This window comes from Vigna angularis, chromosome 1 (assembly GCF_016808095.1).
Source record: "Vigna angularis cultivar LongXiaoDou No.4 chromosome 1, ASM1680809v1, whole genome shotgun sequence".
NCBI classification, from domain to species: domain Eukaryota; kingdom Viridiplantae; phylum Streptophyta; class Magnoliopsida; order Fabales; family Fabaceae; genus Vigna; species Vigna angularis.
In genome coordinates this window covers 1,469,586-1,487,885 of record NC_068970.1, presented here as the reverse complement: position 1 = coordinate 1,487,885, position 18,300 = coordinate 1,469,586, and the positions used below count along the sequence as shown (strand labels likewise).

The window sequence follows — 18,300 nt, the reverse complement described above, 5'->3', positions numbered from 1 at the left end:
TACTGTCATCTAATTCTAAATTATTGGTGCTATAACTTTTAGATCATTTTTGTAAAAATCAATAAAGGTAAGTTGTTATTGGATGATAATTTAAATTATTTTACTCGGTTAGTCAACTCTATCCTAGTTAGGAAAGTGTTGTTATTGTATATTTATGATGCAAAGTAAATAAATAAATGTGTAGACATAACTCGAGTTATTAGCTTTGCAGTGTTATTGATTTTGTACTGACAGAATAGGACTGACAGCAACCAACACTAACTACCAAATCAATGTTTTGTTACAACCAACAGCCTCAAGTCATGCTCGTTACAAGGTTCTTTTCTCACTCCAAAGAGAACTTGACCAGAAAGTAAAAAGTCAAGAGCTCAATGCACAGTAGGAGAAAATAAAATAATTGCTTATTTCGGGTAATGTCATTTATTCAACTTGGATTGAATCAAAAGCAACTCGCCCTCTCAATAAAGGTGAGGCATCATCATATGAGACCTCATCATGAATCTTTGAATGAGTGCTACTGTTGTCAAATGCCAACATCTTTTTCTTTCCCAACTAAACAAAAGGAAAAGCTGTTCTAGCAATTTTTAAACAATTTTGTCAGTGCCAATGAACTTTTCCACTGTCTTCTTGTTGAATCTTGACGTCTAAAGACCCTATCACTTCCTTGATGGAAGGGCTAAACAATATTCTGTCCCTGTGAGGAGTCTAAAGTGCAAGGTTACTGCAGATTCTTTCCATGGCCTTAGAATTGAGAAAGTTTGTAAAGTAATTGAACTTTATCAGAAAAAGCATAATTTGTCGGGTGGTTATATTATATACATAGTGAAGTTTCTATTGCACAAAAACATATATTGTGTGGAAGTTGGTGATCAAGAAGAAGCAGCAGTATCCCTGATGGGAAAAGTGCAAGGTTTTAGCCTTCTATCTTTGGGTGGCTGCTTTGATGGTTGTCGAGATCACACTCAAGGTTCTGGATATGGGACAAGGATATGGAACCTCAGTGATCGGCCAGTGGAGCTGCAAATAAGGGTGGGATCAATACTGAAGAAGATTCACACTTTGAAGCCAGGGTCTTCTAAAAGACTGAAATGTAAAAGCATATATAAGGCTTACATGCCTGGAAGAAGTGGCAGTGTTGGAGGAAGTTTCAAGAGTTTGTTGTATTACTATGATGAAACATGTCACCCTTATATTTGGATTCATGACACAGGGTGTCATTCCTTAAGGATGGCTAAGCAGCAGTATATTAGCCTCGAGGATCTCAGGGATTCTTCTGAAATCAAAGTCTTTTGGGATCATCAGAGAGGTTCTATATCTGTTCGGAAGAGAACAAGGCCAGATTTCTGCTGAATTTTAATTTCATTCTTCTCGGCATACTTTTCAAGTTTGTTTGTCATGAGTTAGATATTGTTTCTTTGTTTTCTTTATTTCACGTGGGGTTTCAATTCCCCCTCCAATATTGTGTGATTCAATATTTCATGGCCTCGTGTTTAATTAGTGTATTGAAAGCATAAGAATGAACTTCCCGACCACACTTGATCTAGTTTTTGTAATAATAGAGTTCTTTCTTCTGTTGCGCTGTTTGTGAATTGGAGAATGTTACACAGGTTCTTGTGCCACACAGTGGACTCTGAATCTCCCATATGCAGTAGATGTGAACTCCTTTGAATTGTGGGTTTATCTTCCTTAAACCCTCATACATGACAATGACAAAGTAAGTAATGAATTTAAATATACGGTGTTTCGAAGTATAGGATCAAGGTTAACCGTCCAAGGTTTAGTGAGTTGTCTGGAACCATGAAGATTGTCCTGAAGTTCAAGATGTCTATACCTTTGTCCAAATTGCTCGGAACTTAGCTCAACATTAGCGGTTAGAAAATTAATAGCATACTAAATACATATCAAATATCTCGTTATCTCAAACTTGTATTTATAAGTTTTAGAGTTAACTTTTAATTAATATTGACCTAATCACGATTCAATGTAGATAATCATACTTTATTTTTGAGTTGATCAACACTAAAGTTAATTAATCTAACTGATGACCGACAGTCTCTCAATTGACTTGTGAGATAGTTCGAACCAAGATCGATCATCGAATCTGTGACTGATCAGACGATCATACAGTACATATTAATATTTTTATGACAAAAAAAATCTTTTTAGTAACATAAATTTAACAAAAAATATTCTAATGAAGCACAATAATTAAAAAAATCAAATAAATAATTTTCAATGAGTTTAGTCATATTGGTTTTAAAATGTCGGAAGTTATAAAGTTGGTTGATGATGTTAAAATAACCAAGATGGAAGAAATAATACTAATCATCTCTTTAAAAAATATTATAAAATTCAACTAATTTTCTCCCTTAGTTCACAGGATGGAAACAAAAATAATTGAAGATTAAATCTCTCTTTCAACAACGGTTAAAACCTTTCTTCTACCTACAAGAATACAACTGTCACTAAAACTTGGGATATTTAAAAGTAGTTTTAATTATTGTCATATATAAAACATCATCGTTGTTATATGATTTTGTCGTTATACGTAATATATTTGAATCAATAATTATAATCATGCAAGTATTTTAATAGTCCCATTGTATGTATAAGACACCATACTACAAAAGTTACATTTAAATTATCACCAATATTATCTATGGTAACAATTGTAAAGAAACTATTGCAGAGTTTTTTAATTTTCAAAAAATATGACAACTAGTATATAAAAAAATTATAATTTAGGGAAATTACACAAAGAAACCTTACACATAAGTTAATAGTGCTTTATAAAAAAAAATGTTTCAGTTTTTATTAACTTGTGTATTTTAATCTGTATTTCATTTATTTATTTCAAAAACATAATAACAATTGAAATAAAGAAAGAAAGAAACGCAGAAGATTGAGATGATGGTGGTATACTGAAGAAAGTGTTAATTAAATAGTGAGAACAAAAATGATTAAAAATATGGATAGTGGAGTTCATCCAAGTAAAGGGAAAGTGAAGTACTAAAAAATGGTGATTGGTTTAGTAGAGAATAATGTGATGAATGGTGACAGCAATGGCAGCTCCTAAGAATCACCGGATCTGCTGCACCTGACTCACCCATTATTTCCCTCTTCCTTTGTTCCCATAACAGCAGCACCAGTTCTTGGTTGTGAATTTTGAGATGGGAGTTTCATGGAGTAACAATAACAGAAGAAGAAGAAGAAGCACCTACTTTCATCCTCATCCTCATCCTCCACATCTCCCACCACCTTACTATTATCCTCCGCCGCTTCTGCCACCACCAGCACCGCCTCCACAAGGTTACTTTATCACCTCATCCAACCCTTCTGCTTCTACCTCTGCCGCCACCGGCTATGTGGGTCCTCCTGCTCAGTATTACCCAAATGTCTACACTGCCAATTCTGTGATGCTTCATCAGCAGCCCTTGTATGCAAATGAGGGGGGAAACGATATTCATCTTTCGCCGCCACCCTATGTCGATCATCAAACCACTAAGAAGATAAGGAACGATGTCAATTTGCATAAACACACGCTACACCTCTGCATAGATCCTAACAATCCAGATCACCACTTGATTTCCTTTGATTTCGATGCCCTCTTTGATGGCAGGTAATCTCAATTCTCTCTCTCTCTCTCTTCCTTTCCACAAATTTTAGATATTTCCTGTGTCATTGTATTTTATAGTTCAAAATAATATCTACTTACTAGAGACGTGTATAATTCTTGCTTGTAGTTAGACTTTAATCCAATGAACCAGTACAACAATGTTCACAATTATTTTTGTGCATGCTCTGGTTATTAGTTTTAAAGTATGGAACACAATGTTGCTTTGGCTGACTTATCTGAACAAGTTCACTTGCCAATGAAAGCACGTCCAAACCACAATCTGTGGGTTAGAGCTGCAACCGGTTTGATTGATTATTTTAAGTTGATTGCTCTGGAAAGAGAATGTTTGAACTTAGAATGAATATTAAATGTTTATAATGGAATATTTTTTGCTTGCCTAACTTTCTTTACTCCTTTTATTTTGTAATGGGCAGCATTACTATCTTCTACTTAGCCAAAGAAGAAGAAAATTGTAGGTTTAATCCACTGTTTCCTGATTTGTTTGAGCCAATCACATTCCCCTTTCAAAAAGGGGCTGGCCAGAAATTTTGTCAGCCTTCAGGAACAGGCATTGACCTAGGCTTTTTTGAGTTGGATGATCTTTCTCGACCCTCACCCGGAGAAGATGTATTTCCCCTTGTCATATGTGCTGAAACTAATAGTATTTCTGTACTGGATGCATCCCCTCACATGCAAATAACTCAAGCTGTCTTAGAAAAAAGCAACGGTGTTGGTCCTTTCCAAGTAAAAGTAGTTAGGCAGATTCTGTGGATTGATGATGTTCGTTATGAGCTCAGAGAGTTATATGGAATAGGAAGTTCAGCAACAGCAGATTTTGATGATAATGGAAAGGAGTGTGTAATATGCATGACTGAACCCAAGGACACTGCTGTCTTGCCCTGCCGACATATGGTATGACATCTGGCCAAAACAACTTGTATGTGTTGTTGAATTTTCATACTCAGTTTCAAGCAATAAATACATCCTAAGGTCGTAGGGTGATTCATTAATGATGATTCATGCATTCAATTTTATCATCATTCCGTAGCTGCAAAACAGTTTGCAGTTAGAAAATAAATGTAGTAGTTAATACTTCTAAAAGACTGTATTTGTTTTCTTGGTTATCTTTACATTACCTGAATAATTCTTTTCTTCCTCTGATCCTCTTCTGTCAGCTCACCCACTCTTCAATATGGTTTCAAAGGTCGAATCTTGCTAGCATTCATTTGATCATTCATTGATTGTTTCCAATTGTAGATACATTTTTTTTTGTCAAAACTATACCACTGAAGAATTGATATCTAGTGCTTTTCTTTATTCTGGTTTGCTGGTATATAATAATTGTTCAGTAGTAGAGATCCTTTCCTTTCATAGTTATTTCACATCATGTGCATGTTTATTATGCTGCATTATATTCCTTTATTTCACTACTTTGATTTTCTGGGATAACATCTATTGTACTTTCCAGTGCATGTGCAGTGAGTGTGCTAAAGCTTTGCGGTTTCAATCAAATAAGTGTCCTATATGCCGTCAACCTATTGAGGAACTTATAGAGATCAAGATAAACGTTGGCAATCAATGACACCTTTTTGCCTTATGAGAAGAGCCGAACTGCACGGTATTTTTTTTTTTCTTCTTATTGTAAATTGCAGTCAGCAACCTCTTTATAGTTCTTATGTATTTTTTTTGTGCGAAAGTTCATATGTAAGATGCTCAAAGAGAAAAATAGATCATCTGTGGTTTTACTGCTTTTGAATGTTACTCTGTGGTCATAAATATTGTACAGATGATCATTTTTCTTTTTAGAGTGATATTTTAAGGGAGGATCATTTGTAGGCCTGGTTTGGTTAGCCCAAAATCCTTCGTTATGTATTTTGTTGAGGGTAAATGTTAATAATTTGTTTGAAATTTTCAAAGGTTAAATTTAAATTTATTCATACAAAGATAATGTTCAACTTTCTTGACTGTCATATTTCAGGGATTAAAAAGTTTAGAACTTCTGATTTTTAGTTCCTTAGCTGAAATAGTTGGTCTATCACATAAGTGTGACGTAGAGAGTATAAAGAGAAAAATATAAATAAAAAATTCAAGGTGTTTGGATTCTTGTTTTTCTTTTCACTATAAAGAATAATAAAAAAGACTAACTAATATTGCTATACAAGGTACCGTTAAGGTAAATGCAAAATCAGAATCTTTGAAGCTTGGAAATGTTTTCAGACATGACTTTTGAATCAATGAAGATGTAAAAGTAAAACGGATGTAACAAGTTATGTTGTACTTCATTTGAAATGGGTTCTCTGTTCAACTTTCACACCTTTAAGTAAAGACAAAATTAGAGAATAAATTATATGTATAGTTATTCCGAAAGTATGTTCATACATTAACTTTTAGTTTTGTAAAAAGTAGAGCTTGGGTTGCTTTTACAAATTTAATTTTAACTTAGAACTCAAATTTACACACTCTAACCCAAATACGCAAGAGACATTCCATATATGCAATATCAACACGAAACCTTTTTACCATTATACCATTAAGAATGAAACCTTTTTACCATTACACCATTAAGAATCAAACCTTTTTACCATTATACCATTAAGAATCAAACAAAATTCATTTAATTCCATTCATTCAACAGTTCAACTATTCTAAGCTCTTGATAAGTTGGAGGACAATTTTTATGACATAAAAGTCTAAAAAATTTTCACGCATGTATTAAGTTTACAAAATGATAACAGGTAAAGATTTGAGTGCTTCAAGAAACTTATGGTTGTCGACATCATAATCATGTTCCATCCCCACAACATTCATTATTGTGTGGTAAAAATGACTTTTCTTGCTGTACACTTCTAACCTTAGTTAAGGGTAAGGTGGTTTACAAGGCGGCTCCACGGGTTTGTCTGTAATCATCAATCTGTGTAAGCAAACCATTTGAGACTAATGAGAAATGAATCTCAATGTCCCTGGAGTAAGTAACAAACAACACAACGTAATTGCTACTCATTTTGTTCCCTATAAACCCATATTATGATGATAACTGAGAGAAGTCTAACATTAATGCACAAAATTGAAATTGAAACCAAAATTTTCAGATAAGAATTTTGACATGTGGATGGATAAGATTTTGTGTGAAATGTTGTTGTTGTTAAACGTAAGAGCTTTTTGTTTGAAAAAACACATGCTCTCCTAGGACATGCTATAAGTTATGAATGGGGACAAGGCAGGGAAGGGTGAGAACACTTTACATATATGATTAACTGACCTTTTCAGAGGTATGGTCCAGCAAAAGAGAAAAGTTAAAAAACCAAGAAACCGGAGAAGATACCATCCAAAATTCATGAAAACTTCCTTACAGTTTCAAGACACCGACTCAACATAGTTTGGCATCTTTTCCAATCTTTTACGAAGAAACAACCAGAAAGTTAACCTGCTCCAAGACCTCAGAAAATGAAAGTCCCAACCACATATTCATTTACCATTTACTTTCTAGTAATGTTGAATCATTTGGAATAATCGAGATAATTAAAGTGTATCAAGGGTTGAATTGAACAGTACAGGAATCAAAACTTTCCCTTGTGGTCAAAGCCTCTCAACACCCACACTCTATTATTATTTTCCCGATATCATACTAAAATCTAAAGCTATATATGAAAAAAAAGAGACCATGTGTGAGATTCAACTGCAACTGCCACTGTACTCTTGTAGGTGAGGTTCAATAAATACTCTCCCTCCTCACCCCACTTCCTCTGAGTGTGAAAATTCCTATTCTCTCTGATCAATCACTGTCCAAACACCATGTGAACCCTTCCACATAAATAGTAATGCCTTTGCATTGCATGGCTGCCCAAGTCATTCCTCACACACAATCCCTAAAACTCACATTCCAAATATAGATACCCCCTATCAAACTCCAAAAAATCACCCACCATTTCTTCACTTGTATAAAAGTTATGATATCATACTTGTGCCAGTCACCATCATGTATTCCAAAGCGTTCTTCTTTTTCAATTTTGTTCAGTTTCTGGGTGCCCTTTGAGTTCTGGAAACTCCACCAGCACCGTATTATCAAACACTAATTATTAACCTCGGCATGTAGATATGTTCAAATTAAGCTCTTATGCTTCCAATGACATAATAAACATCGTACACCTGTTACTCGTGAAAAAGTCCATGTCTTGTTATACAAAATAAGTGCGATGTCTCTTTCTTCAAACCAAGGAGAGGAAAACCATTTTGCTATGTTTCCTTTGTCACCACCGTTCGTTCAAACACTCTTTGATGGTAAAGTGACATGTTCAAAGTGATAAAGGGAAAAAGCTACAAGGACTTCATCACCGTTTAGGCTTTTAAGAAGTGCAATAATAATTCGGTTTGCTAGAGAAAACTTGAAGGAAGGAGAATGAGAAAAAAAAAAAAAAAAAAGCAGAAGTGATTGATCGAGGGCTACCTAGTTTTGGGTTGCTTTCTTCCACCTAATTTGCTGTTAAAGTAGTGTTTCCATGATTTAATCAGCTTCACTTTATAATTAATTAGTTGCCCATAAAACGTGACCAGCTACAACTCCATTTTCATTTCACAAGTTTGGCACCAACACAAAGGAAAAAGATCCATAAATTCTGGCGGTCCCACAGTATTCCAAATGCGGCCATTTTCACTTTTTCTCCCAAATACATATAATAATAATATATTCATTATGTCTATAATGTGTAGTGTAGTAGTTATACTATTTTATTTTTCTAGTTATGATAACTGTCTTTGGTTTACAGCGAATATTTTCTTCATTTCATGAGTGTCCACAGAGGACGTTTCTTTTTCTCATAATAAAAAAACAATAAGCTTAATTACTTGTTTGTTTTCTCATTTTGATTACAACTGTTTAAGCTGTATTTCAACTTTTTATAAGAGTTTCAATTCTGTTTTAATTTTTAAAAAAGTGTTTTAATTAGTTTTTTTAAATTATTAACTACGTTAATGATGTGAATTAGTTTTATTGATTATTAATTTATATTTAATCTTTTTTACATTTTTATGTACAAAATTTTGTTATCACATGTGTGTTAGTCTAACATATGATGTGAATCACACGTGTGAGTGTATTTTTTTTATTTCAAATTAGTTTATATATATATATATATATATATATATATATATATATATATATATATGTGTGTGTGTGTTTATTTCATTCAATTTAGTGATAATTTTTTTAAAAATAAAATAATATTTTCTTTTTTAAACTGAGAACAAATTTATTATTATATAAATATTATACTAATATGTTTTTATTTGAAATGATTTTTTAACATCTTACGTTATATATTATTAATTCATATTTTATTAACATAGATTAATAATATCCAATAATATACGTTAAAAAGTTACTTTTAATATAAAAAAGATATATCAATATAATATAACATTTATAAAAATAATAAATTTTATCTTAGTACTATATCCTAAAAAAATATGATTAATTAAATTGAATCAAATACATGTATAAAAACTAAAAAAAATACATTGGACACAAACACAAATAGTATCATAACACTATAACAATGCTACGTGATTACATGTTGATGATATATGGTTAATGTCATTAATCATTTTTTAAAAATTTGTGAAACATTTTTAAAAAAAAATTAGAACACAATTCAAAATATAAGATAAATAGTTTTGTCGAGGTAGTTAAAACCTATGGGAAGGCATAGATTTCGGGAAAAACTAAAGTTAAAGGCTATGCTAAAGTATGGACAAAAATGCAGTTAATAGATCGTAGAAAAAATTATGTGCTGTTGGAAAACGATGTTATGTGGAACTATAATACCTAATAAGTATTTAATGTTATTTTGAAAGTGAACTGAGTTCAAGTGTTTACTGCTGTTCGATAATGATGTTTGACATTTTGATAGTTTATATATGAATCTGGATTAATCCATGTTCAGTGTCTAACCAATTATTTCAAAATCAGAACTGAAGAGAATGGTTTAAGAAAAATCTAACAATTACGTTTGACATAATTTTGAATTAAAACCATCTGAACTTGTCTAAAAGTACATAATTTTATTTTAATTTTGGTAGAAGATAATTTAATATGTAATGTAGGACTATAGTAAAAAAACTTAAAACTACAGGTATAATAAAATAATTTATCTATAAATAAAAATAGAGATATTATAGATTAATTAAAAATTATTATTATAATTAATTACTAGTCTATAAATATATTCATTTTGATAAAATAAAATAAAAATTTATACTGAAAGCTTACTTATTTATATTATTTTATATTTATTAACTATTTTAATATATATAATACATAAAATAATAGAATAAGTCAACTTTACGTCTAAAATTTGAGGAAGTAGAAGTAGTCATTAGTTTAAAATTAGTGAAATAAAACACTCACAAGTGGAGTATATTATTTTTTTAAAAGTTTTTTTAGCAGTCTAATTTTATAATATATACAAAAATTATAGACTTGTTTTGATTATTCAAACTTAGTAAATATACTAATGATCAAAGAGATAGATAAATAAAATTAATACAAATATTTAAAAGTTTAAAAATGGGTTTATTTGGATTAAAACAATTTTACTTTTTATTTTTTTTGCACTTTTCATTTTCATCCTTAGAGTGTATTTCGATTAAGGAACAAATTAGAGTGTATTTCGATTAAGGAGCAAATTAGAGATAGAAAAAGAAAAAACAAATTTGATTTTATATTAATATATTTAAAGAATAATTTGACGTGAAAAAATAAATTTTCAAAAGTATAAATTAAAATTAAATTGAGAATAAAATAGTTTTTAAATTTTAATAAATAAAAAAATACATTTCAAAATAAAAATATATTAAAAATATGAAAATTTAAATAAATCAATTTTATTTATTGTAATATAGGAATATATTAAAAAACAATTAATTATATTAAAAATAATTCATTATATTTTTTATATAATCATTCATCTTTAACTTTTCTTCAGGTAGGAAAGTTTTAATCAGACACACGGAAAACATAGTCTTTTAAAGAGTAAAAAGTGTTTTTGCATAATACCCAGAGGAGAGAGAAATATATTTTAATATGACCTATATAAAATGTTTTCAAATCCTAACTACAATATTATTTATCCATTCAAACATAAATTTAAAATAAAAAATGTTTTACAAATGAATAGTTATTTTATAAAAATTAAATTATAAATTATAAAAATAAAAATTTGTGTGCTATTACTTTCTATAAGAAGAATTGAAAATATACAGAAATTAAATAATAAAACATAAAAATATGTAAAATATATAAAAATAAAATTGAAATAATAAAATATGCAAAAATTAAAAGGCTTGATTCCAATACGTGTAAACAAAAGGATAGTCAGATTTGCAAGACGACTCATACTTGAATTTAAACATGTCTTCATTTAAAAAAATATATTTTTTTTTAGATTTTTTTTTTACAAGAAACCTAAATTAGTTTCCAGGAGTCTAATAAATAATATTATTTTATCAAATTATTAATAGGTAACCCACTTACATTAGTATATGCCAACAATCAATTTTTGTTAGAAAAAAAGTAGTGAATGCTACTATTTTTAATTGAATGTGACATTGATAAGATAAGTCTCCTCCATAATGCATTTCCTTGTTTGCCAATTATAGACAAATTGAATAATGGAATTCATCCAACAATAAATACATATACTATCTATCTAACTCAGTGCATTAAATATACACTTTCCAGTATGCACACACCATTATTTTCTTTCAAAAAGGAACAAATAGTATAAGGGTTTTTCAATGAGTTTTAGACTCATAAAAATGTACTGTTCTTATAAGACATAAAACATCTTCAATAGTTCCTCATAAATTTATCGAATTTAAGTATAAGTTTACTTTGACATAGGAGAAGGATTCATTGAATAATAGATTAGTCAAATTCATTATTTAAAGGATTATCAAGATTATTTTAATTTAATTTTAGAATTGTTGTGAACAAATAAGTATGAAGAATTATTAAAAGACAAACATTTTATTAAAACATGTTAACATAAAAACAACCAAAATTATCATTATTTTTTTATTAAAATATACTGTCATGTATTTGACTATCCACATTGAGAACATTGATAAAACCTGTGCTTAAATGGAAGTTAAAAATAATTAAGACTGTTTAATGGCAGAAAAAAGAATTAATTATATTAAAAGATAAAAGTTAAAAGAGTTGAGAAATGTTGGAATAAAATCATGAGACGTTAGAGTTTAGTTTGAAAAACATGTGATGCGTTGCTTGTTGGATATTTTATGAATAGATTCAACGTAAACTCTTGAGAACGCTCAAGTGTTTTGACCCAAATTGAGGAAAGCGTGTTGAAAGAGAAGGAAAAGAGGACAAATGTACCATAATGCAGTATAGATTAAGTTAATTTACGAAAAAGCCACTGATTAAAATTAATTGTATCTTCTTATTTCTGTTTTAAATTCTGACACAGTTCACCAGTGATAATTAGTGTTGCAAGAAATATACTTTCTTCTCTCACTTCTTCATTGTCATTTATGATTTTTTAAGCATTCTTACCTCACAGTCTTACAGTCTTCGAGCCAAGCCAAAAAACCAAACCAGGAGAGAGAAATGTGTGGTTAAAGGTAGTTTCTCCTGGAAGCCGAAATTCTTTCTGGAGTTACTGTCTTACTCTCTCTTATTACCATTACAGAGGCTCCTCCTGCTTAGCTATATTTCATACCAAAATACCAATAAATAAAGGCACCAACAAAGATCAAAGGCTTGGAGGCACCATTCTCTCTGTGCTCTTCTGATCTCTCATTTTCCTCTCTTCTCTCTTTTCTCTCAATGACTATTCCCCACTCTCTCTCCTTCAAACTCTGACCCAACAAAACCATTTCTTTTCTGTCATTTCCTCTATGTTTGCTTCCCAAACACAGAACCTCTGTTACCCCTTCTGTCATTTGCTGCTCAGATCTATCACCTCCCTTTTGGGCTGTTTTGCAAGTTACAATCTTTTTGTTCCTTGGGGTCTGAGACATGAGTAAAGAGGAATTCTTGAAGATACAGGTAACAAATCCATGGCATCCTCCATTCTTTATTCAGACTTTTTTTTTTCCTTTGTTCCTAATTGGTGTGATTAATGTATTTCGGACATTTATGATTTTGTCACCATTCAGTTTCTTCTTTGTTAAACATGAAACTTTTGTTTATTCTGTTTGTGATTGTGGGATTGCTTGTGGACGCAGAAATGTGTTCTTAAAGTGAACATACACTGTGATGGGTGCAGACAGAAAGTGAAGAAAATCTTGCAGAAAATTGACGGTATGGCAAATATCACAGTAGTTCCTTTGTGATTTCACTTTTTTTTTTAAGAAATGTCGGTGCTTTTCATTTATTGTTTGAGGAAGAAAACAAAATCTCCATCTCATTTTTGTGAAACAAGTCTTGAATACACCTGAATACATCCTTTCTTTACTTGCTTACAGGTGTGTTCACCACACAGATCGATGCTGAGCAAGGGAAGGTGACGGTTTCAGGCAATGTGGACCCCAACCTTCTCATCAAGAAGCTTGCGAAATCTGGGAAACATGCAGAACTCTGGGGAGCTGCACCTAAACCCAACAACAATCACAATAATAACCAGAACCACCCTGTCAATGTCAACCAGGGCAAGAACATGCAAATTGAACACCTCAAAGGTATGGGAAACCACAACCAGAACAACAAAGGTCAACATCCCAAGAGTGGTGGTGGAAATAACCAACCCAAAGGTGGTGGTGGTGGTGGTCAACAACAAGGATCAAATCCTCAACAGCTCCAGCAGCTCCAGCAGCAGCAGCAGCTCCAGCTCCAACAGCTCCAGCAGCAGCAGCGGCTCCAGCAACAGCTACAACAACTTCAGCAGATGAAAGGGTTTCAAGATCTGAACATCCCTCAATTCAAGGACCTCAAGCTTACCCCTCACAACTCCAACCCCAAAGCTGTTAAGTTTGATATTCCAGAGGATGACGAAGACTTCACCGACGACGATGATTTTGACGATGACGACGAATTTGACGAGGAGTTTGATGATGACGACGAAGATGATGTTATGGATGATCTTCCCCCCAACAAAATGAAATTACCACCAACCATGATGAATGTTCCCAAGGCCGCCAATAATGTTGCTGGAAAGAAAGGTGCAGGACCTCTTCCGTTTCAAGTGCATGGGGGAGGACAAAAGGGTGGTGGCGGAGTCAGCATCGGTGGTGGCCCCCAGGGTGGAGGTAACAAAAGTGGCAACAATGGCGGTAAGAACGGAGGTGGTGCATTTGAGGGTAAAAACGGTGGTGGAGGGAACAAGAATAACAATGGAGGAGGAGGAGGTAACATTAACAATAACATGAACATGAATGGAGGTAAGAAAGGTAATCCAATGGGTGGAGGTGGTGTTCAACCACCAATGAACGCTGGATTCCGAAACATGGGTGCTGGTGGTCCCCAAGGTATGTCCGGGCCGAATGTAGGTTCCATGAACAGGTCAATGCCGAACATTCCGGCCGTGCAGGGACTTCCGGCGGCCTCCTTCAACGGCGGTGGATACATTCAAAGCGGCGGTCCGAATGGTATGGCTGGAAACCCTTTCCAGCAGCAGCAGCAGCAGCAACTTTTACAGCATCAGCAACAGTTACAGCATCAACAACAGTTACAACAACAATTACAGCATCAACAACAGTTACAGCAACAACAACATATGGGAGCAATGATGGGAAACGAGAGATTCCAGCCAATGATGTACGCCCGACCTCCGCCGGCGGTGAATTACATGTACCCTCCCTACCCCTACCCTCCTCCAGATCCTTACACCCACTTTTTCAGCGATGAGAACACCTCCAGTTGCAACGTAATGTGAATCTATCACAGATCCCATCTCATACCGCCTCTGCATATCTGCTTCTTCGCAAGTTTCTCATTTCAGATCTATATTATTATACAACAATGCAAATCAATTTCATAATTGTAGTATCTTATTTTTCTATTTTTCTTTCATCCCTTTCATTCCTCTAAGTTAAATTAGGGGTTTAGTTCACCATAGGGGACTAGTTCTATAGATTTTATAATATAATTAATACTATTATTATTGTTCTTGTTCAAAGATTTTGAGGTATAGTAGAAGTATGTGTTTATATAGGTGAATGGGAAAGAGAGAGAGAGAATAGTAGAAAAGAAAAAGAGAATAGTTTGTGAACAGATGGGAAAAGGAACTTAACTTTAATTTAATTAATTTTTGTTCCTGATTATTTTTTCTGTTTTTTAATATTTATTTTTAAAAAAATAAAAAATAGTGATTTAACAGATAAAAAATAGTAAATTATGGCGACTTTATAAAAGAAAGTGAGTTAATCCGTACAAAATAATACAATGAAAGAATGGGTGGGGCCAGAAGAGAAATTGATCTCGTGAAGGTTATATAGTATTATTAAAATTAGAATTTGGTAGAGTGGATAGACGATAAGCCGAATTATTTGACTGAAAGCAATAATGCAAATGCAAAAGAGTGAGAGTGGAGAGTGATGCAGATGCAGATAGAGGGGCGGAGAAGGGCTTGAGACCAACATCATAACATAACTATTTTATATTTCCAAAATCTAAAGCCATAACTATTTTATATTTCCAAAATCTAAAGCCGTTGACACTTCGCCACCGCACAGGAAGAAGAAGATTGTGGGTCCCACTGATCATCATTTTGGGATTGGATGGTGGGATGTGATGGTGGATCACATGATGATGATTATGATGGAATGATCTGGTCCGTTGATGGGTTGAATGGAAGAATATTTTAAAAAGATTGCACATGTGAATTGGTGAGGAGCTTAGGAGGTGATCCAAGTGTGATATGAGTTGTTGGGTGGGTGAGGGGTGCTGGAATGTGATGAAAGCATGTGAGCCTGCTTCCCCTCCATTTTATAAAATTACAATTTAATAGTTTCAAATAATTAACTAATTAAAATGTTTTTTATTTAAACTAATTACTCACATCTTATTTTAATTTTATTTTAACCAATCTTATTTTATTTTAAACTAATTTTATCAAGTAAAATCTTTTATTTTATATAAAAGCTCACATTTTAAATTTCATATTTTCCACACTCTTTTTCCTAATATCTATTTTTTTTACTCTTACAAACTCATCTTCAAACCTAACTAGAGACATAGCAACTAAATTTGTTTTCTGTATTATTAAAATTTATTGTGATTTTGACAGAAAATCTCAATATTAATTATATATTATTAACTAAGTACGAATATGAGTATATTAAAAATAAACATTAATTTTTGTTTAGCTCTTTTTAGTAACTTATTTTTAAGATAAATATTCAATTTTTTATAATTATTTAACTTATCTAATTGTGCTTTTATATTCATTTAATACTTATATAATTATAATTTATTTTTTAATACATGATGTTAAAGAAAAATAATAATCATTTAACATTTGATACTTAATAATTGACCATATCATATTTTATTTGTTGTAATTTTACTCTCTCTTTTTTTTTTGTAAAAATTTTATTTAATTAATATTTAAATAAACACATAAAATACAGGTACGGATATTCCTTAGAGATAAAAATATAAATGAAAATGAGATACTCAAACCCAATTCATCTCTTACTGCCAATACTATTATATAAACATATGCATCAATATGCAATATTACATTCAGCCTATCTATTTCTCATATATCTCGATATATATTTCATTGAGGAGTTGATTAAATATATTTCTTTTAAATCTTTGGTGGAAAAATAAACAAATAAAAGAAAAAAAAAAGATATCACATCTCAAAAGCACTACGAGTTAAGTTAAGATTTTTATACAATTCAATCAAAACAAAATAAGATAATTTAACTGTACTAGCGAACTAGGAGGAATTGGAAATAAAGACAATGGACGAAGGAATTAACCTATAAAGTTAATTTGAACAAATTCTTTCAATTTCAATTTAATTTAAATGATATTATTAGAATTAATCATAATAAGGTATTATTTATTTTGTAATCTAGAATTTTTATCAATATTTTGTTTTTAAAAGATATCTCAAAGTTATATTTTGATTATCCTTGACTTAACTTCTAAGTGATGTAGGACTTTTAAATGTATCACGAACAAAAATAATGTGTTGCACGAACAAAAAGGTTACATAATCATGAACAAAAAAACTTCTCAAGGCATGTACATTTATTGTTCTTAAGGACTTATCAACGCTATATTGCACGAGTCCTCCAAGATATAATAAAAACTTCTCAATTTTTTTAGGATCTTAAAAACTAGCAAGAAACTCTTTAAAAGTGAACAACTAAATCCAAATTAATAAAAACAAAAAAAGAGGAGAAAGAAAATGAGAAAAAGTGAGAGAGATTGAAAGGCTAAGTTGTGTTTTCCAAAAAGCCAAAGGGATCTATTTATAAACCTTGCGGAGGAAACCACTTAGTCTTTACTTGCGGAGAAAGTACCGCACCTTGCGATAGAGACTGGCTAACGAATCCAACAAACTGTGGCATGTGGAAGAACTGCAACATTCAATTGAAGTGGATGTAATGTTTTTTTAGATTTGTGACAAGAGATATGGGCTTGATGAAATCAAGGTCAGTGTTCTTTTAAAGGGTTAGTTTTGTAATATTCTAGATAACTCCAATAATCTCCCACATATTACAAAAGTAAGATAAAGAAATAAGAGAAAAAAGATAAATCTTAGGTCTTAAATAAGATGTAATGTATTAAAGTTGGTATAACAAACTATATGAATCAGTTTTAAATTGAGAAACTTAAAACACAATATGTTATTAGTATAACAAGTTATATGAACTTATGAATCTTGTTATTATAATTGTGTTACGCTTACTAGGTCATGTGGGTGCTCGATAAATGCTTTAGAAATCATGTCAAGATCTTCTACAAGTGGTTGATATTCATATAAATGATTTCATTAAATCTATGCTTAAACAAAATTCTTACACCACGTAAAATTTAATTACAAACAAAAAAAACTTTCTAAGGTGTGTAGATTCATTACCCTTAAGGAATTATTTGTGGTGTATCGTGTAAGTCTCTCAAAACAAAATAGGGTCTTTCCATATTTTATGAGAATCTTAAAAACTAGTAAGAAACTATTTAAGAGTGAACAATTAAACCTATGATAATAAAAGAAAGAAAGAAGAGAAAGAAAAGGAGAGAAAGTGAGAGAGATTGAAAGGCTTGACTTATGGAGAAAGTATCACCCTTTGCGCTAGAGACTGACCAACAAATCCAATAGATCGTATGTTGTAGAAAAATTGCAACATTAAGTTAAAATGGATAGGTATGATGAAATCAAAGTCATACTCTTTTAAATGATTAGTTTTGCAATATCTTTGATAGTTCCAACATAATAATTGATCTTTAAAATCATTTTTCCACTTTTCCAGTTAAAAAATAAATTATATTTAAACTATCTTTAATCTTAACTCTTATAATCCATATTCCTTTTCAAATTTTTTGTATTATCACTCTATTAAATCTTCAAAATGCACTTATATTGGTATATTTAAAAAAAAATTCATATATTTTGAAACATGAAGATCATTTGTGTGTTTTGAATACTCAACAAACACAATAAACAGACAATAAAAAAACTCAAAAGAAAATCTAAATTCTATATTTTGAA

At 31.4% G+C, this 18,300-nt stretch overlaps 3 protein-coding genes across 3 annotated transcripts; all 3 read left to right on the top strand.

The window, feature by feature from the left end:
* Positions 1-653: 653 nt before the first annotated feature.
* LOC108319016 (uncharacterized) lies at positions 654-1,619 on the top strand. Its single transcript, XM_017550052.2, has one exon. It carries the CDS (start codon positions 895-897, stop codon positions 1,348-1,350), a length of 456 nt encoding a protein of 151 aa, XP_017405541.1. The 5' UTR covers positions 654-894; the 3' UTR covers positions 1,351-1,619.
* Positions 1,620-2,923: 1,304 nt separating this feature from the next.
* Positions 2,924-5,445, top strand: LOC108318927 (probable E3 ubiquitin-protein ligase LUL4). Its single transcript, XM_017549948.2, has 3 exons — positions 2,924-3,619; positions 4,051-4,528; positions 5,085-5,445. Exons 1-3 carry the CDS (start codon positions 3,171-3,173, stop codon positions 5,196-5,198), a joined length of 1,041 nt encoding a protein of 346 aa, XP_017405437.1. The 5' UTR covers positions 2,924-3,170; the 3' UTR covers positions 5,199-5,445.
* A 6,744-nt stretch (positions 5,446-12,189) lies between these two features.
* LOC108323753 (heavy metal-associated isoprenylated plant protein 32) lies at positions 12,190-14,748 on the top strand. The gene is made up of 3 exons (XM_017556473.2): positions 12,190-12,680; positions 12,860-12,935; positions 13,100-14,748. The coding sequence occupies exons 1-3, from the start codon at positions 12,651-12,653 to the stop codon at positions 14,503-14,505; spliced, it is 1,512 nt and encodes a 503-aa protein (XP_017411962.1). The 5' UTR covers positions 12,190-12,650; the 3' UTR covers positions 14,506-14,748.
* The last annotated feature ends 3,552 nt before the right edge of the window (positions 14,749-18,300 follow it).

Coding starts and splice junctions, on each gene's coding strand:
- LOC108319016 (XM_017550052.2), top strand. CDS start 895: ATGGGAAAAGTGCAAGGTTTTAGCCTTCTATCTTTGGGTGGCTGCTTT.
- LOC108318927 (XM_017549948.2), top strand. CDS start 3,171: ATGGGAGTTTCATGGAGTAACAATAACAGAAGAAGAAGAAGAAGCACC. Junction 3,620..4,050: donor GATGCCCTCTTTGATGGCAG/GTAATCTCAATT, acceptor TGTAATGGGCAG/CATTACTATCTTCTACTTAG. Junction 4,529..5,084: donor TCTTGCCCTGCCGACATATG/GTATGACATCTG, acceptor TGTACTTTCCAG/TGCATGTGCAGTGAGTGTGC.
- LOC108323753 (XM_017556473.2), top strand. CDS start 12,651: ATGAGTAAAGAGGAATTCTTGAAGATACAG. Junction 12,681..12,859: donor AGGAATTCTTGAAGATACAG/GTAACAAATCCA, acceptor TTGTGGACGCAG/AAATGTGTTCTTAAAGTGAA. Junction 12,936..13,099: donor AATCTTGCAGAAAATTGACG/GTATGGCAAATA, acceptor ACTTGCTTACAG/GTGTGTTCACCACACAGATC.